Source organism: Scyliorhinus torazame, chromosome 8, assembly GCF_047496885.1.
Source record: "Scyliorhinus torazame isolate Kashiwa2021f chromosome 8, sScyTor2.1, whole genome shotgun sequence".
Classification (NCBI taxonomy): Eukaryota; Metazoa; Chordata; class Chondrichthyes; order Carcharhiniformes; family Scyliorhinidae; genus Scyliorhinus; species Scyliorhinus torazame.
Window position 1 is genome coordinate 108,040,402 of NC_092714.1, and position 19,554 is coordinate 108,059,955.

Here is a 19,554-nt window from a genome sequence, read left to right on the forward strand (position 1 = left end):
GGGAGATTTACAACCTTTTTTTATACCGTCAGATTTCCGATTTTCTGGCTCCCACTAGATTCTCCGCTCACAAGATTCACCGCGGGTGGAATAGGAGAATTACGCCCGCCCTCTTTCAGGTGAAACATTAATCAAAGCCATTTTCCTTTACAAGCGGATGTAAAAAGTCCCATGGCATTATTCGAAGAAGAGCAATGGTGTTCGTCCGGTCTCCTGGTCAATATTTATCCCTCAACAATTATTTAATTGCTGTTTGTGAGAACAAATTGACTGCCTGCATTACAGTAATAACTACACTTCAAATAGTTTCTTTTATTAAGTACTCACATGGATTTTTCATTTCTGTGGCAAGGCCTGATACTTCCAGATCTGCCGTCGGAAATTGAAACAAGTGCGTTGGTTTCCAAACTTTCACTTGTGTTTTGCCTGTCAACCATGCTTTCATGGCCATTAAGGACTGTAGCAGAATCTGAATCATTGTATTTGATTGTTTGATCAGTTGTCTCCTGAGCCAGCATTCCAGGTTCTTTGGTAATAGCAGGAATTATCTCTAAAGGTGAAACACAAGGATACATGTATTCAGCAAAAAAATAATGAGGTTCTGTATTTTTTTCCTGCAAGACCAAAATGTAAATCTGAACTAGAGAAAGAACATGAGTCCCTGAGATTTTCACCAGGCCCAGAGAGATATTGAGCAGTTTGCTCAGTGCCGAAACAGAAAGCAAAGCAGAACATAGCCCTGTCTTTGAACAAAGCCCCACAAAATTCTGGATTGGATTTGTTTATTGTCACGTGTACCGAGGTACAGTGAAAAGTATTTTTCTGCGAGCAGCTCAACAGATCATTAAGTACATGAAACTAAAAGGAAATAAAAGAAAATACATAATAGGGCAACACAAGGTACACAATGTAACTACATAAGCACCGGCATCGGATGAAGCATCTGTTTGTGCGTGTTCTCAGACTTCTGTATCTCCTACCCAATGGAAGAAGTTGGAAGAGTGAGTAAGCCGGATGGAAAGGGTCTTTCATTATGCTGCCCGCTGCGCTGTGCAGACAGAGTCAATGGATGAGAGGCAGGTTTGTGTGATGGACTGGGCTGTGTTCACGACTCTCTGAAGTTTCTTGCGGTCCTGAGCCGAGCAGTTGCCATACCAGGCTGTGATGCAGCCCGATAGGATGCTTTCTATGGTGCATCTGTAAAAGTTGGTATGCTGGAGGAATTTCCACACCAATGCTGCAATTTGACCGAACACTCTCAGCAATTCCCTCACCCTATCCTCCTGTGGGGCCCTCCCAGAACTCACGACATAACACGTATCTGGAGGGCAGTGAGCAGCCAAGGGCCACCCAAACTTAGTCTGTTGGCATCTGTCCTTGGTGCTCTTTACCTCTTTACTTCCATTCTGGGTGGGGAAGTGGAGCTTAAATATTACACTAGGCCTGAAATTTAGACCAGTGAATGCATTGTACACTTGCCTGGCACACTAGCAACTCCCATCATTGCTTCATGCGGCTACTTTGCATCAAACATCAACCCCAGAATGAATGCTTATAGCCAGAAATCCTCAGATATAATTGATCATAATCAGAAGTATGAGTTAATTCAGCAGATCATGCCATCCCTTTAACAGGTTTTAATATTACTTCCCAATGATATCAGTAGAAAATATTAGAATGGAAGGCAAGTAGCCACAAAATGATAATGAAAGAAACATCGTTGGGCAATTGCTTCACAATAGTCTACAGAGACCTATGTGGCATTAACGACCAAGTGCTATCACAAAACAAGTGTAATAATAATCAGGACCTAGTTTTAAGGCTGATTAAATTGGATATCTTAAATTAAACAATTGGGCACTTTAAAAACCACAATCTGCAGAAGCCTGCAGAATCCGAATGTACAGAACAAGCTGCCGGGGCCAGTCTGAAGCAACCCATGAATAACCCATCAATTAATTATCCTGTTGCTTGAGATGCATTGGCCTATTGTCCACAGTTCCTGCTAACCCATCAAGTGATTAAGGCTCCTACTTGAGATTCACTGGCCTATTGTCCACAGTTCCTGATATCCCATCAAGCAATCATCGCTCCTCCCAGGGCGGGCTCAGGTACCCTGTCAACAGGTCATCAACCAGACCACTGGGCACTGAGACCCTGCCTCCTGAGACTCCATTGGCCAAAGGCCAAGGGCAGGTGAGAAAGGGGGTGGATGGCAACAGGGGGATAAAAAAATAGGCATTCCAGACATCTGGAGAGAAAGGACTGGAAGCTAAGACTGGAAGCAAAGACTGGGAGCAAAGACTGGGAGCAAAAGACTCCAAGCAAAAGAATAAAGGCAAAGACTCGAAGCTTGGTATGTGAGGTGACCTTGACCAGACCAGAAGGAAGGAAGCAAGCAAGGAACAGCCAGCGAGAATCACCTTTACAAAGAGGAACCATAGGGACTCGGGGATCGGATCTGCAGCTTACCAAATCACCTTTACGGGAAGTATAGTCGAAACCTGGGTGTTTCTTGTATGTACAATGGGTAATTTATGGGTTAACTATATTTAATTAAGTATGTTGCATTATATCTGTGTCCTACTTTGTTCTGCTCAAAAATAAAGACACCTGGGTAAACTTTAATTAAAGAGCTGTTTGAAGTATCTGAATTGGACAGATACAACACAAGCCAAAGGGGCTGGTATAGCACAGTGGGCTAAACAGCTGGCTTGTAATGCAGAACAAGGCCAGCAGCACGATTTCAATTCCCCGAACAGGTGCCGGAATGTGTGCGACTAGGGGCTTTTCACAGCAACTTCATTGAAGCCTACTTGTGACAATAATCGATTATCATTATTATTATATTATTATAAAGGAAAGATTTTAATTTCACACCATAACTCACTCTTACCTTTTTATTAAAATATATTTGAATTGAATTCATGAATTCATACCTGTCCCATCCCATGCAACTCCAGAACTGTAACAATGATTTTACGACCAGGGGAGAAGTTAGGAAATACTTTTTCAGGCAGAAAATGGTAGAAGTGTGCAACTCTCTCACAGAAAAAGCAATCGATCAGTTGTTTTGGAAGCAACTCTAAATGGGGCCTTTGTAATTGGTTTGTACAGATCTGTTGATTTATATTTTACTTGTGTATAAAAGGAAAAAATCGATTATAATCGGTTAAAAAAAAATTGATGGCAGTAAACCCAGACCTAGACACTCACCAAATTATTGTGGGGGGGTGGAGGAGAGACTTTAACTGTGCAAAGGACCCAACAATGGACAGATCCAACTCCAGGTCAAGAACCATGTCAAGTATGGCATGAGGACTGAATGCCTTCATGGAGGTTCAAACACCCAAGACAGAAAGAATTCTCCTTTTTTTGCCATGTGTACAAGGTCTACTAGCGCATAGACTTCTTTGTCATAGGGAAAAGGGTGCTTCCTTGTGTAATAAAGGTGGAATACTCCACGATTGTAATCTCCGACCATGCGTCACATTACATAGACGTGAGGTTGGAGAAGGGCCAGGTATAACTCCCCCATGGAGGCTGGATGCATTTGAAATAAAATGGATGAATTTGTTGTGCAGATAGAGGTAAAGGGATATGATGTAGTTGGGATTATGGAGACATGGCTCCATGGTGACCAAGGATGGGAGCGAAACACCGAGGGCTTTTGAAAGACAGACAGAAAGGAAAAAGTGGTGGAGTTGCATTGTTGATTAAAGAAGATATTGATACAATATTGGAGGAAGATATTAGTACAGGTGATGTGGATTCTGTCTGGGTCAAGTTAAGTAACGTCAAGGTGCAAAAAACATTCAAGGGGTGGTGTACAGACCACCAAACTGCAGTGGTAATGTTGGGAATTAGACAGGAAATCAGAGATGCATGTGATAAAGGAACAACAATGTTAATGGATGACTTTAATCTGCATATACATTGGATGACTCAAATTAGTCACAGTACAATAGAGGAGGAATTTTTGGAGTGTATCCGGGATAGTTTCCTGGACCAGTATGTTGAGGAACCAACAGGGGAACAGACCATCTTGGACTGCGTATTGTGCAATGGGAAAAGATTAGTTGGCAATCTAGTTGTGAGAGAACCTTGGAGATGTGTGGCCATAATATGGTAGAATTCTTTATCAAGGTGAATACCGAGGTAGTTGATTTTGAGACCAAGGTCCTGAACCTCAATAAAGGTAACTATGATGGTATGAGGCATGAGCTGTCTATGACGAACTGGAAAAGGACTGCGGACAGGCAATGGCAGGCATTCATGGAACACATAGGTAAACTCCAAAAGTTGTTTATTCCTACTTGGCGCAAGAGTAGAAAGGGAACTGTGGACAAACCATGGCTTACAAGGGAAATCAGATACACTATTAGATTCAAAGAAGGGGCATACAAATTAGCTAGGAAACACAATAGACCCGAGGATTGTGAACAGTTTAAAATTCAGCAAAGACAGACCAAGGGATTGATTAAGAAGGGGTAAATACTATTTGAAATAAACTAGCGGGGAACATAAAAACTGACAATAAATGTTTCTATAGGTATGTAAAGAGAAAAGGATTAATATAAACTTATTTGGGCCCCTTACAGTCATAAATGGGAGAATTCTAACAGGGAACAAAGTAGAGTCTGAGGAACTAAATTCGTACTTTGCTTCTGTCTTCACAAAGGAAGTCTTGAATAAAGTACTGGAAATTCTGAGAAGCACAAGTTTTAATGAGGAGCTGAAGGAAATTAGAACTAGTAAAGAAATGGGGTGGGATTCTCCGTTGCCTGACACCGATATTATAATCAGCAATCGGGCGGAGAATCCACTCCCGACGCCCACAATAGGGGTTGGAGTCAGTTTGACGTCGGTCGGCCATGCTCTGCCCCATCCAAAATGGCATAATCGCGTCACGCGCCGCACACCGTTGGCACGTCATCGGCAGGCCCTCCCGCAATGCTCCATCCCCGACCGGCCGAGTTCCCGATGACGTGGGTCTCTCATGGTCTCAGCCGTCGGGAGCGCGGCATGGCGGCTGCACCCTCAGTCCAGCGCCGCCACAGTCGGGGGAGGGTCGATCCGCAGGCAGGGGGGCCTTATTCGGGGCTGGGGGCACTGTGGGTGGTCCTGGGCGCACAAGCTGGTTGAAGGGGGGAACTATTTTGCGGGCCAGGACCGTGAGCGGCCTCTGCCATGAAGCACGGCACGGCCACTGCAGGCCACCACCATGCGCATGTGCAGCTATGGATCCGACAATTCTCCGTCGGGTATCGGCAGCTGGAGCCAGGTGTTCTACGCTGCCGTCCTGCTAGCCCATGGTCTCAGTGTAAAACGCCACCCTTCCCATGCTGACGTGGGGACATAGCCCCAGAATTGGTGAATCCAGCCCGTGGTCTCAACAGTCAGGAACGCGGTGTGGGGGCTGCGGACTGTGTACAGCGTTGCCACACTCAGTCGAGATCCGTGCCGCTGGCCAGGGGTGGAGGGCTTCCACGAGGGCTGGGGGAGTGGCCTGTGGAGTCGCAGATGGAGGGTCGGGTACGCGCACGGCCGGCGCCATGTTGTACGGCACGACCGTGCGCATGCGCAGCCAGGGACCCGTCCATTCTCCGGCCGTTTTTGGCACGGAAGCCGGGAGTTTCACCCGGCGCTGCTGCTAGCCCCTCACCTGTCCCAGAATCAGTGAGGGGTCGACGCCGATTCTTCCGTTGTAGAACTGCAAATTCTCTGTTCGCCGGCACTTAGCTGCTGAAAGTGGGCATCATGGTAGCATTGTGGATAGCACAATTGCTTCACAGCTCCAGGGTCCCAGGTTCGATTCCGGCTTGGGTCACTGCCTGTGCGGAGTCTGCACGTCCTCCCCGTGTGTGCGTGGATTTCCTCCGGGTGCTCCGGTTTCCTCCCACAGTCCAAAGATGTGCAGGTTAGGTGGATTGGCCGTGATAAATTACCCTCAGTGTCCAAAATTGCCCTTAGTGTCCAAAATTGCCCTTAGTGTTGGGTGGGGTGGCTGGGTTGTGGGGATAGGGTGGAGGTGTTGACCTTGGGTGGGGTGCTCTTTCCAAGAGCCGGTGCAGACTCGATGGGCCAAATTGCCTCCTTCTGCACTGTAAATTCTATGAAACAGAGAATCCGGCCCATGGTTTGGGGGAAATTAATGGGATTGAAGGCGGACAAATCGTCAGTGTCTGATAATCTTCCTCCCAGAGAACTTAAGGAAGTGGCCCTAGAAATAGTAGATTCATTGGTGGTCATTATCCAAAACTCTTTGGACTCTGGAATGGTTCCTGCAGATTGGACGGTAGCGAATGTAACCCTGCTATTCAAAAAGGGAGGTAGTGAGAAGACAGGGAACTATAAACCAGTGAGCCTAATGTCTGTAGTAGCGAAGTTGCTGGAATCCATTATCAAGGATTTCATAGTACAGCATTTGGAAAGCAGTGGTGTAATCAGACAAAGTCAGCATGGATTTCCAAAAAGAAACTCAAACTTGACAAATGTACTAGAATTATTTGAAGTGTCCAGTAGAGTTGACCAGGGAGAACCGGTGGATGTGGTTTATTTAGACTTTCAGTCGGCTTTCGACAAGATCTCACATAGCAGATTAATATGTAAAGTTAAAGCACATGGGATTACAGGTACTATCTTGGGATGAATGGAAAGCTGGTTAGCAAAAAGTTGGAATAAATGGGTCTTTTTCTGAATGGCAGGCAGTGCCTAGTGAGGTACCGCAGAGATCTGTGCTAAGACCCCAACAGTTCACATTATATATTAATGATTTGGAATAAGGAACTAAGTGTATTATCTCCAAATTTGCAGGTGATACAAAGTTGGGTGGGAGGGTGAGCTGTGAGGAGGATGCAGAGATGCTTCAGTGTGATTTGGGCAGGCTGAGTGAGTGGGCACATGCATGGCAGATGCAGTATAATATGGATAAATGTGAGGTTATCCGCTTTGGTAGAAAAGTAGGAAGGTAGATTATTATTTGAATGAGTGTAAATTGAGAGAGGTGGATACTCAGTCACTGAAAGTAAGTGTGCAGGTTCAGCAGGCAGTAAAGAAGGCAAATGTTGGCCTTCATGGCGAGATGATTTGAGTATAGAAACAGAGATAACATCTATGGGAATTGGTGAGGCCACACGAGGAGTACAGTATGCAGTTTTGGTGTCCTTATCTGAGGAAGGATATTCTTGCTATGGAGGGAGTGCAGTGAAGATTTGCCTGGTTGATTCCTGGGATAGTGGGACTGTCATATGAGGTTAGACTAAATCGATTAGGATTATATTCACTGGAGTTTAGAAGAATGAGAGGGGATCTTATAGAAACGTAGAAAATTCTAACAGGATTAGATCGGGTCGATTCAGAAAGAATGTTCCCGATGGTGGGGAGTCCAGAACTGGGGGTCATAGTTTGAGGATAAGGGGTAAACCTTTTAGGACTGAGCTGAGGAGAAATTTCTTCATCCAGAGAGTGATGAATCGGTGGAAATTGCTACCACAGAAAGCAGTTGATGCCAAAACCTTGTGTAATTTCAAGAAGGAATTAGATATAGCTCTTGGGACTCATGGGATCAAGAGATATGGGGGAAGGCGGGATCAGGATATTGAACTTGATGATCAGCCAAGATCATAATAAATGACAGAGCAGGCTCGAAGGTCTGAATGGCCTACTCCTGCTTCTATTTTCTATGTTTATGTTTCCGTACCAATAAGGAATTCTGCACACACGTATTCCAAGCTATCAACAATTATGTAGCCTACAACCAGATTTGGAAGGTCTCATTCTCCATGTTCTGGAAGGCACTTAAGGCAGTGATCAGGGGGAAATCATAGCTTAGGGACACGAAAGAAAGGGCACCAAGCAGCGGCTGATCGACTCCATACTGGAGGTGGATTGGCGGTACTCCATGGCCACAACTGTGAAACTGCTGGCAGAAAGGAAAAGCTGCAGATGGAATATGACCTGCTCTCCACAAGGAAGGCAGTCGACCAGCTTCGCCAGGCACAGGGGAAGCCTTTTATGAACATGGAGACAAGGCCAGCCGCATGCTGGCACACCAGGTGAGAAATCAGGCAGTCGCAAGTTCAGGACAGAAATGGTAAGATGGTAGCAGACCCAAACGAGGTTAACAAGGTCTTTGCAAACTTCCACCAAGGGCTGTGCACAACCGAACCCCCGGAGGGGGACTCGGTGATGGAACAGTTCCTCGACAGACTGGATATACTGGTGATAGGGGAGGACAGGAAACAAGGGCTGGGAGCACAATTAGAGCTTGGCGAAATCGTGGAATGCATTAAATCCAGGCAGTCAAGGAAAGCGCCGAGACCGGATGGGTTCCTGGGAGAAGTTCAACGACTCGCTGTCAAAGGGGGCCCTGCTCTCCACGCTGGCCCAGGACTCAATGACTGATCCCGAAAAGGTTAAAGACCCAACTGAGTATGGAGCATACAGACCATCTCTCTCTTAAACACTGATGCAAAGGTCTTCGCGAAAGCAGTGGCAAGGCGATTGGAGAGCTGCCTGCCAGAAGCAATCGCGGAAGATCAGACCGGGTTTGTCGATGGCAGACAGCTAACAGCGAACATCAGACGCATCCAAAGTATAACAATGACCTCATGGCAGGAGAAGGCACCAGAGGTGATCGTCTCCTTGGACACTGAGAAAGCCTTTGAGCGAGTAGAATGGACGTAACCCATGGATGTACTTGAATGGTCTGGGTTTGGTCTGGGTTTGTAGCAGGGTTTACCATGTGAGTGAAGCTCCTGTACAGCGCTCCTACCACAAGCGTACGGACGAGTGCCACTAGCTCCAAATAAATTCCGCTGCTCAGGGGAACAAGGCAGGGATGCCCATTTTCGCTGCTCCTGTTGACACTGGCACTCAAACCACTGGCCATCGCCCTTAGATCGCAGACTGGTGGACAGGCATTCGAAGAGGGGGCCGAGAGCATAGAGTCTCACTCTATGCGGACGACCTGCTCCTCCTATGTGTTGAACCCTCTAGCCAGCATGGGAAAGATAACGGGACTCCTTAGGGAGTTCGCCACCTTCTCGGGTTACAAACTCTACCTGGGAAAGAGTTAAATCTTCCCAGCGAAACCCCGAGAGGGAGGAGCAGAACTGGAAAACATACCATTTATAAAGTGACTCAAGAAAGTTCAGATACCTGGGGATCCAAGTGGCCCACACCTGGACGAGGCTCCATAAATGGAACCTTTGCAGCCTGGTGGAGGAGGTGAAGAGGGACCTGCAAAGATGGGACTCACTCGGTCTTTCGTTCCCGGGAAGGGTAGAGAGGGTCAAAATTAACGTGCTATCTAGGTTCCTCTTCATTTTCAGATCACTCCTGATCCCCATCCCCAAATTCTTCTTCACCGGAGTTGACAAGTTAATCATGGCCTTCCTCTGAGAGCGGGGGGGGGGGGGGGGGGGGGGGGGGAAGAGTCCCTAGGATAGAAGACCATCTTACAGCGGAGGCGACAGGTGGGAGGCCTGGCCCTACTGAACCTCCTATTCAACCATTGGGCAGCAAACGCAGAAAGAGTAAGAGAGTGGCTGAGGGAACTGGAGGGGGACTGGGTCCGAATGGATGAGGCCTCCTGCATGGGGACATCTCTCAGAGCACTGCCCACCGCTCCACTCCCGCTCACACACACACACTTCAGGAGCCCATTGGTTGTGGCTACACTGGGACATGGAACCAGTTCAGGCACCATTTCAAGTTTGGCGAGATGTCTATAGAGGCCCCATGAGCAATAACCAAGGCTTCACATCGGTATGGATAGACACCACATTTGGTACATGGAGGGAGGACAGAGGAATACTGAAAGTGAAGGACACACCTGGAAGATAGATTTGCGAGCCTGGAGGAACTCTCGGAGAGGCTGCAACTTCTGAAAGTGAATGTGCTCAGGTACCTGCGCGACTTTCTCCGCAAAGAGAAAAAAACCTTCCCTCAGAGACCCGGATACACGTTTCTGGACACAAAGGTACGGCTAGACTGGCTAGGGAATGACAAATGTGGCTACATCTATGGACGACTCACAGAAAAGGTCAGGACCCAACTGGACGAGACCAGATGGAAATGGGAGGAGGAGCTGGGCATGGAGATGATAGAGGACTCTGGATCGAGGTACTGCACACTGTCAACTTCATCTCCTCCTGCGCCAGGCTAAGCTTGGTGCAGCTCAAGGTGGTGCACAGAGTACACCTTACGAAGATAAGCACGAGCAGGTTCTTCCCAGAGGTGAAGGATAATTGCGAGTGATGTCAGGGGGGGCCCGGCCAACCACACCCACATGTTCTGGTCCTGCCCCAGACTCGGAGTTCTGGAGGGCCTTTTTCAAGGCTATGTCCAGGGTGGTGGGGGTTGAGATGGAGCCGTGCCCATCTGTGGCGGTCTTTGGGATGGCAGAGCATCCAGAGCTCTGGACAGGGAAGGGGGCAGATGCCCTGGCCTTCATCTCACTGATCATCAGGCGGAGACTTCACTGGGCTGGAAGTCGGCAAAGCCACCAAGGGTGTCAGAGTGGCTCTCAGACCTGGTTGAATTCCTGCAGCTAGAAAAAATAAAATTCTCAATGAGGCAATCCGAGGAGAGATTCCATGACACGTGGAAGTTCACAAACCTCTTTACAGACCTGTTTGTGGCTGGGGGAGGGGTGGGGATAGGGGGGGGGGGGATAGAACTGGGTCCATTGTCAAAGACGAGGGGATAGCCTGTGTTTGGTGTTGTTACTGTGTTGATTATTATTGTTGTTTCCGTATTGTTCTGCAAAGTTTTGACATTAAGTGCAAAATGGCAATTTTAAAAATTAGCCTTGTCCATTAGCTCATTTATAGACTATCCACTGCATTTTATAAATACAGTGTAAACTTACGAGGAATCAGTTTTTTCAAGATGGATTTGCAAACACCTATGAGAGAGATTTGCATTTGATGAAATGATTGCATCTTCAATGTTATTGGAGCATCTGGAAGCATTACTAATCCAAAAAACTCTACCACTTGATTTACTTTAAAGGTGCCAAGTTGATGAGCAGCAAAGCAGATGACAATATCCTGTTTGAGAAAAAAGGAGAAAATTAATTATGTTTGCATTAAATAGCTTTGACTTGGCTAAATCAATTCCTTTGGCATGAAATCAAGCGAGCAATTACCGTGCATATACAATTCAAATAGCCTGGGTTTGACTCTCCTTGCTCACCCATAATTTTCTGACCCTGCTTCTAATAAGAGGAAATTTCAACAATTCCTGACCACCTCCCAACCTCACCGCCACTTGCGAATCCACAACCCTGTTCCCAATTCCTCTATCATCACTTCTCTTCATCACCCATATGGAGGGCTTCAAAGAAGCCATCCATTCTTCCCCCTTTCTCCTGCAATTAGTGGTTGTCTCGTGCCTTGGCATAAAATAAAGGCATTGAAACAGCTAACAGAATAGCAGGCATTCACTCGTCACTTGGTGCAGACAGTAGCAACATGCATGTGATTAGCGGCTCTTTATGTTTGTGAATGGAGTTGGTACCATTCATGCACTTTCAGAAAACCTTTCACCTTTCATGCAACTGAAGAACCTCCAAGGGAAAAATGACAAAATAGTTTACATTGCTTCCTCTGCATAGCAGATGCTATTATTTGGTAGGCATCACTTGTGACATCTTGGAACAATCTACTCTCATCGTCACAACCACTGGCAAAGCTATCAACATGGCAGATGTGGACTGAAAGTCTAGCTAAAGGAGACAACACAACTCTGTGACTGCCTTCATCATGAATCACGGGAAACAAGTTCAGTCCTCCTCCGGTATAACAGCGGTAAGTTTTCCTTGACCGACATACTCAGCTTCTGAGGTAACAATTCTCCTCTGGTATGTCCACCTGTCACCAATTCCTTCCTGCCTCCTTCAATTCTGAATGCAAGCAAATTTCCATTTCCACCCTTGGTTTTTAAATTAAGCAATAAAATTGCAGCTCTCCGCAATTTTGTGCAGCAGGACACAGCCAAGAATATAAAGAGCATTGAAACATATATTGCAATGGATGTGAAGGCAGTAGAGAGTGTGGAGAGGTTCTCGAGAATGCTTCCACAAGAATGGACGAGGAACTTCAGTTACGCTGATTGGAGAAGCTGGGGCTGTTCGCCTTGGAGAAGAGAAGGTTGAAAGAAGATTTAACAGAAGGGTTCAAATCATGAGGGAACTGGACAGAATAGACGGAGAAACTTTTCCCACTGGTAGAAGGAATGAGAATCAGAGGACACCCATTTAAATGATTTGCAAAAGAAACAACAGCGACACCAGGAAACTCCTTTCCAATGCAGTGAGTTGTTCAAATCTGGAATGCACTGCCTGAGAGTGTGGTGGAGGCAGATTCAGTTTGGCTAAATTGGAGCAGTATCTGAAAAGAAAACATCTGCAGGGCATCGGGAAAAAGACGGCGGGGGGCTGTGGAGACGAGGTGTAGCTGTTACAGAGGACCAGCATCGACACATATGGCCTCCTTATGTGATGTAACCACGCTATGATTTATAATAAACAAAAAATTAAATGAATCAATTGCCACAAATTCACACACAACAGGAACGCTGCTGTTTAATTTGAAGGGAAAGGGCTCTCAGACCAGAATGAACCTTCCCAACATTAGTCATTTCATAAGGGCTTGCAAAATCTCGGTCCATTCCAAGCAAAAAGAACAGGAAATCACACTTGGTAATCAATACTATAATTATTTTCCATATGTTTTACAGGCGAACAATTTTGCTGACTGGAATCCCACAATTTAATATTGGGATATTGAGACTTCTGGTGACAGCCATGAGCTGATCGGTCACACACAAGGTGGCCCCTGCTTGGAGGCTTCAGTTTTGGCCCTTTCTACCTGGTTAATGGGTGCTTTTTTTGTAAAATGTACAAAATGATTGGAGGGAGTTGGTTTCTCCTCCAAAGTGGAATGTCAGCGGGTTACAACACCCGGCAAAAGTAAAGCCTTGGCTCAAGAGGTGGCGGATCCATGTGGTGCAGTAACTAAGAGCATGTCAGAGTCGGGAACATTGTCATCGCCAATCCCACTGCCTGTGGGGCAGTTCATGGAATTTATCAAGGGGGAGTTTAGGCACCATCAGCAGGAGATGCAAGAGGACTGTCCAAGGCGACTGAGGGAGCAGTAGCCCCTCTTTGCGGGACTTTGGGACAGGTGGAGAAGCGTTTGGAGTTGCAAGGTGTGATGATCTGAGGGCTAGAAATGGCGGTATTTGACCACTGCAACCGGATCATGTTGTTGGAGGCAAAGGTGTTGATGCTGGAAGAGACCTGCAAGGTGTTGAAGGCGAAGGTGGACAATCAGGAGAACTCGGATCCAGGTGGCAGAACTTAAGAATCGTGGGACTGCCGGAGGGGGTGGAGGGAAAGAGTGCCACGGACTACATGTCAAAGGACATTCACAAAGCTGGTTGAGGAGGGGGGTGTTCGACAAGGCCCAGGAGGTGGATCGGGCCCACTGATCACTGTGACGGAGGCTGAGTGCTGGAGAGCCGCCGCAGGCTGTGATCATCCGGATGCACAAGTTGCAGGAAAAGGAGAGGATTCTGAGGTGGGTGAAGTTTACGTGAGACTGTAGGGTTGGGGCGGGTCGGCATATTCGGATCTACCAGGACATAGCGGCCCACTTGGCCATACACGGGCGGGGTTTAACAGGGCCAAGGCGCCGCTCTTTCAGAGCAAGGTTCGGGGATTTTGTACCCGGCCAAACTGTGGGTGATTTTGTGCCGCTGGAGGAGTTGAATGATTTTATCAAGGAGCATTGGCCGGGGAGGGCTAATGATCGGAAATTTTGGATTTTGATCTGGACATACAACTTTTGTATGTGTTGTGTTCTGTTTTTGCATATGTTGGTGTTGCTTTTGTTTTGGTCAATGGGGGATGGTTCCAAGTCCTGGGTTTCTTTCCCCTGCTGGAGGGGGAGGGGACCTGGGTAGAGGCTTTCTGAACAGCGAAAGTGGGGGAGGCAGAGTGGGGCAGGGGTGGTTTGGGCAGTATGGGTGGGGGGGTTTATGTGGATATCCAGGTGGGAGTTGCCATGCTAGCAGGGATGTTAGTAAATGGAAGCAGTGTGGGGGAGGGGGCTTCGGCGGATAGCCAGATTGATTTGGGGGGGGGCGGGGGGGGGGGGGGGGGGGATGTGCTGGTTATGCAGGTGACTTTGTGGCTGGTGCAGACGAGAATGGAGGGGGCGGACATTTTGGGTGGACCCAGACAAGTGGGGGACCTGGAGGTAGGGAGCGTTCCAAGTCAGGTTGGGATGGTGGACCTTAATAAAGTGCTGGTTCGGAAACCCCCCTGGTGAGGACGGTGACGTGGAGCTTGTGGGAGCTGAACGTCCCGGTTAAACAGAAGCTTAAAGGCTTTCAGGAGACACACCTGCGGGTGAAGGACCAGACAGGTTAAGAAAGGGAAGGGTGGGGCAGGCATTCCACTTGGGGTTCAATTCCAAGTCGAGGAGGGTCGCGATTCTGTTCAATAAAAGGGTGAAATTCGTGGTGGCCAGCAAATTGCAGAACCTGGGAGGGAGGTACGTGAAGGTGAGCGGGGCCTTGGCAGGGGCGATGGGTTGTTATTGGACATGTATGCACCCAATTGGAACAACATGGAATTTGTTGAGAAGACGCTGGCGCCCATCCCGGCCCTGGATTTGTATCAGTTCATCATGGGGGACGACTTTAATTGAGTGTTAGACCTCAGGATGGATAGCCCCAAGTCAGGAATGGTAAAGGAGTTAGGGGTATTTATGGATCAGAATGTGGTGGGCGGGGGGGGGGGGGAGAATCTGTGGAGGTTTAGGGAGTTTTCCTCCTTCTCCCATGTGCATCGTGTATAGTCCCGAATAAACGTTTTTGTCATGGGAAAATAAATACACCCAAGATTGTGTAGGCAAAATATGCAGCAATTGTGATTTCAGACGGGGGGGGCTCCAAATGCCAATAAAAATATTTTTCAAATCATTAAATTGAATGTGGCGAAGAGTGAGATTATTCCCAGTGAATGCCCAAGGGAGGAGTGCTGATTTGGGAGCCCTGCCATTCAAGCTGGCCAAAACAAGGTTTCAGTATCTGGGAATTCAGGTGGCCCATGGCTAAGTGGAACTTGGCCGGTTTGGTAGAGAGGATAGCAGGGGATCTGAAGAGGTGGGATGCCCTACCACTGTCCTTCGTGGAGAGAGTACAGCCCATAAAGATGAATATTCTCCCGAGGTTTTTATTTGTTTTCCAGTTCATGCTGATATCTACCCTCCGAAGGAATGCCTTTGGAAGGAATAAGATAATCTCAGAATTTCTATGGGCAGGCAAGACGCCTAGGATTTGGAGGGATTTTTTGCAGAAAGGATGCATGGCGCTCCCAAACCTGCTATATTATTATTGGGTGGCAAATAATTACAGGGGATTCTAGAATTGATCTTCAAAATACTGTCGGAGATCATGTGGGTGAGGATGGCGTCATGTCCATTAGTGGCGATCTTCGGAGTTTTGAAGCTGCTGGAGGGGAAGAGGGGCCGATGTTGTGGCCTTCGCCACTCTGATTGCCCAACAGTGAATCCTATTGGGGTGGAGGTCAGCAGCGCCATCAAAGGTGCCAATGTGGTTGCGGGATGTGGCGGAGTTCCTACAATTGGAGAAAATTTGGAGGGTCAGAGGAGGGATTCTATGTAAGATGGAGGCTGTTCCTGGCTCTATTCAAGGATTTGTTTGTCAGCAGCAGGTAGGAAAGGAAGGGGAGTTTCTAGGGGTGTGTTGTGCTAGTTAAGGGGAGAAAAAGGGGAACTGACAAACTGTTTGCAATCTGGTTGTATCTTTTGCTGATTGTGTGTTGTGTTGATTGCGTTTGGAATAAAATATATATTTTTTAGGAGATTGGGAGATTAACAAATCTGAGATTTTCTTTTCCCAATCGCCTATTTCCAGACTGCCCTAGCACAGGCTTGCGAAACAGATTAGAAAATCTTTCTTTATAATCTAATTAAATAATAATTTGAATGCAGAATGCACAATAGATTTTCATCCAATAAGAATTGGGATGAGGTTGCTATGTACTAATTTCACACAATATCATCAATCTATCATACCATACAAACCATTATCCAATCATCCGATTTCAATCCACAACCCATTTTTTAAAAAGTCCACAGCATAACAAGTGGTAATTGTTCCAAGTCGCCACTCCACTCACAAAACATGATTCTTGCATTCAGTAAAGAGAACCCAGCACGTTTGATTTGTTAACTCATATAGTTGAACTCTATGCAAATGCAATTTTTCTCTCAAATCTACACATCTTGTAATATAATGCAAATGAGAAGAGTGCAGTGTACTTAAAAAAATATTTACCCTTGACTGTCCAGGTTCAATCTTTCCTTTTGCAGGAGTGACCTGAAAATGTGCAATCTTATAGAACTGAAAGAGGAGCGGAAGCAATGGTGTGGTGTTTTGAAAAGTCGTCCTAACATGTATTCTTTCACCAAGAAGACATTCTTTAAAATCGAATTCTGGCTCTGGACTGATTTTTAAACTGACAGGAAACCCAGTTCCAGTGAGTGCTAACTCGACTTGCGGTTGATCTACAAACAGAGAAATGGAACAATGAGAAAAATCTTCCATGTAGGTTCAACTAAAATTTACAGATCAAAATTGAGAAGCTAAATATTTTGGTCTCAATTTTCCTGCAGCAGTGAGATGCTGTAAATGTTGCCATGTAATAGGCCACTCTCGCCACTGATAACTTATACTAGGTTTTTCTGCACATCCAATTCAAATATACCTCAGAGGGCAAATCAGCCAGTCCAAAGCAGCACAGCCAATGGTTAATACAAAAGTGAGGAGTAGCACGATGGCACAGTGGTTAGCACTGCTGCCTCACAGCGCCAAGGACCTGTGTTTGATCCTGGCCCCGGGTCATTGTGTGGAGTTTGCACCTTCTCCCCATGTCTGCGTGGGTCTCACCCCCACAACCCAAAAAGATGTGGAAGGCAAGTGATTTGGCCTCGCTAAATGTGTGGGCTGTACGGTAGCACAGTGGTTAGCACAGTTGCTTCACAGCTCAAGGGTCCCAGGTGCGATTCCCGGCTTGGGTCACTGTCTGTGCAGAGTCTGCACATTCTCCCCCTTCAGCGTGGGTTTCCACCAGGTGCTCCGGTTTCCTACCACAGTCCAAAGATGTGCAGGTTAGGTGGATTGGCCATGATAAATTGCCCTTGGGTTAGCTTGGGTTACTGGGTTCCGGGGAAAGAGTGGAGGTGTGGGCTTAAGTAGGGTGCTCTTTCCAAGAGCTGGTGCAGACTTGATGGGCCGAATGGCCTCCTTCTGCACTGTGAATTCTATGATTCTAAATTGCCCCTTAATTGGAATAAAAAAATTGGGCACTCTAGATTTATTTTTAAAAATACAAAGGTGGCAAGTGAATTGCATTAATGCTATGGTGGTTGAGTGGGATGAGGACACAAGTTATGAATCCTGCTTCCAATAAGGAGATCAGGCTGGAATGGTTCTGAAAAACTCCATGGAAATTGTAACTAGCTCAAACCTATGAAATTTAAATATGTAAGTTCCTTTTAAATTGCCACCCCTTTATTTACTGGCATTCTATTTAATGTCAGCTCTGGTTAAGTTGGTAGCACCCTCACCTCTGAATCAGAAGATTCTGGGTTCAAGTCCTGCAGGAGCTGGACACAAAAATTAACTTTTTGTAATTCCTGCTTCTTATCCATCCTTCCACCCATTCCACCTTCCTCACTTTAAATATACGCAGCATGTAGGTGGGCCCTGCATTCAGCACTACTCCAATCTACAGTGAAAACTGGAAAAACTAGAAAAGAGAGGAAAGAAAGGACCACAGGCCTGGCATTTTGGACCTAGGGCAACAATCTTAAAACGGAAACTGCGCCTGTTCTGCGCCAGTAACTAGACTAGTCAAGACCCAGGGAAATGCTCAGGGGACTCAGATTCAAATCCCACCACATCAGATGGTGAAATTTGAATTTTGAGGCCAACTCAAATTTTGCATTCAGGGATGAGGGCAGGTTTACTACCTGGCGACAAGTACCTAGATGCCAATCTGGGTGCCAGGGCTCCAGGTGAGCCTAAAAGCTTTGCTTGCCTTGGTGGGGTGCAGACAAAGGCAGCCCTACAAAGGGGCTCTGCCACCGCCACCACACCCCACCCAGCAACACGGATGCCTGCATGGCGGCCTTTTGTATGTTTTTGGTTTACGCTTGTCATAAGTGTTGAAGCACCTCCTCAGTTACGTACCTTTTACTGCAGCTGAATGTTCCTCTGAAGCTCTAAGACCTGTGACTGACCGTGCAGCTTAAGAGCCCACCTGCCACTTTTAACAGGACAGCAAATCTGTCTCTGTGGCAACTAAGTGGGTGCCCCAGTTACAATTCCAGGTCAGACCGTTTCCCCGGCAGGGGGGAGTTTCAGTATCCAGTAACAGTCTCAGCCTCTGTTTCCTGCCCCTGAGGTCAAAATTCCCACCATTGAGGGGAAAAAAACAAAACCCATCTCGTTAGCTACAATTGCTAGGTGAGTTGCAGCTGTGGGAAACAAAAATTAAAGATAGTGGGCGGGGTTCTCCGCCCTGCCACGCCACATTTCTGCCCCGACTGACCGGCGGGATTCTCCGTTACGCCAGCCGGTCAACGGGGTTTCCCATTGTGGGGCAGCCCCACGCAGTCAGGAAACCGCCGGGCGCCAGCATAACGGAGAATCACGCCGGCGGAGAATCCCGGCCAGTGCTTCTGTGCAATATTAGCACATGAATACCTTAGGCTTTCAAATAATAACATCATACCCCCTTAGTTTGCCATTCTGATTCAATCAACATTAGGCATTTAAATTTATTGAGTACCTTTTCGTTCATGGCTTCCAGTGGACGATTTCTGCATGAAGCCATTGCAGCTGCCCACAACCTCAAATCGCACATAAAGGGCATAATCTCTGTATTTTGGTACTTGATCCTTTTTTCTATGAAATTTGGTAGGGCTAAAGGAAAGACCAAAATCATCATCAGTTTCTCAGGCAATATATGGGGTGTAAATTTTCATAATCACTGCCAAGATTGAAATCTACAGGTGTGGTTTACCCATCTGTTTAGAACCCATCTAATTTTCATTCCCTTGAACTCAATTCAATTAAAATCAGGCGGATTGCATGATGACTAAAGAATTCTCTCTGTAAATTGACCACCAAAGCAGTGCATATGAAATATTACCTCCTTAATGCTGCTCACAATTCATACAATACACAATATCTCTCAGAATAACCTTTAAAGTTCCACCAGGCCCTTCCATAACTCTCAAAGAAGCCCAGTTGTTTGTCTCGAAAAGCCCGGTTAGGTGGAGTCTTTGCCAACTGCAGAAATAAGGAGAAGGGGTGGGTCATTTGGTCCGTCAAGCCTGCTCCACCATTCAATAACATGGCGAGTTGGTTATGACGGATTGGGAAACGTTACTTACAAGGATGACGGTGGATAGGCAATGGCAAACATTCAAAGAGCGCATGGGTGAA

At 46.7% G+C, this 19,554-nt stretch overlaps 1 protein-coding gene across 1 annotated transcript in view; it reads right to left on the reverse strand.

Moving 5' to 3' along the window:
* Positions 1 to 19,554, reverse strand: part of LOC140428025 (cilia- and flagella-associated protein 47-like) — a 1,060,448-nt gene that overhangs the window by 945,436 nt on the left and 95,458 nt on the right. Inside the window, exons 7-10 of the mRNA XM_072513997.1 lie at positions 18,896 to 19,029; positions 16,378 to 16,607; positions 10,877 to 11,057; positions 328 to 550 (exon numbers count right to left, since the gene is read on the reverse strand). Of these exons, the coding sequence (XP_072370098.1) occupies positions 328 to 550; positions 10,877 to 11,057; positions 16,378 to 16,607; positions 18,896 to 19,029 (768 nt within the window). The remainder of the gene's footprint in view (positions 1 to 327; positions 551 to 10,876; positions 11,058 to 16,377; positions 16,608 to 18,895; positions 19,030 to 19,554) is intronic.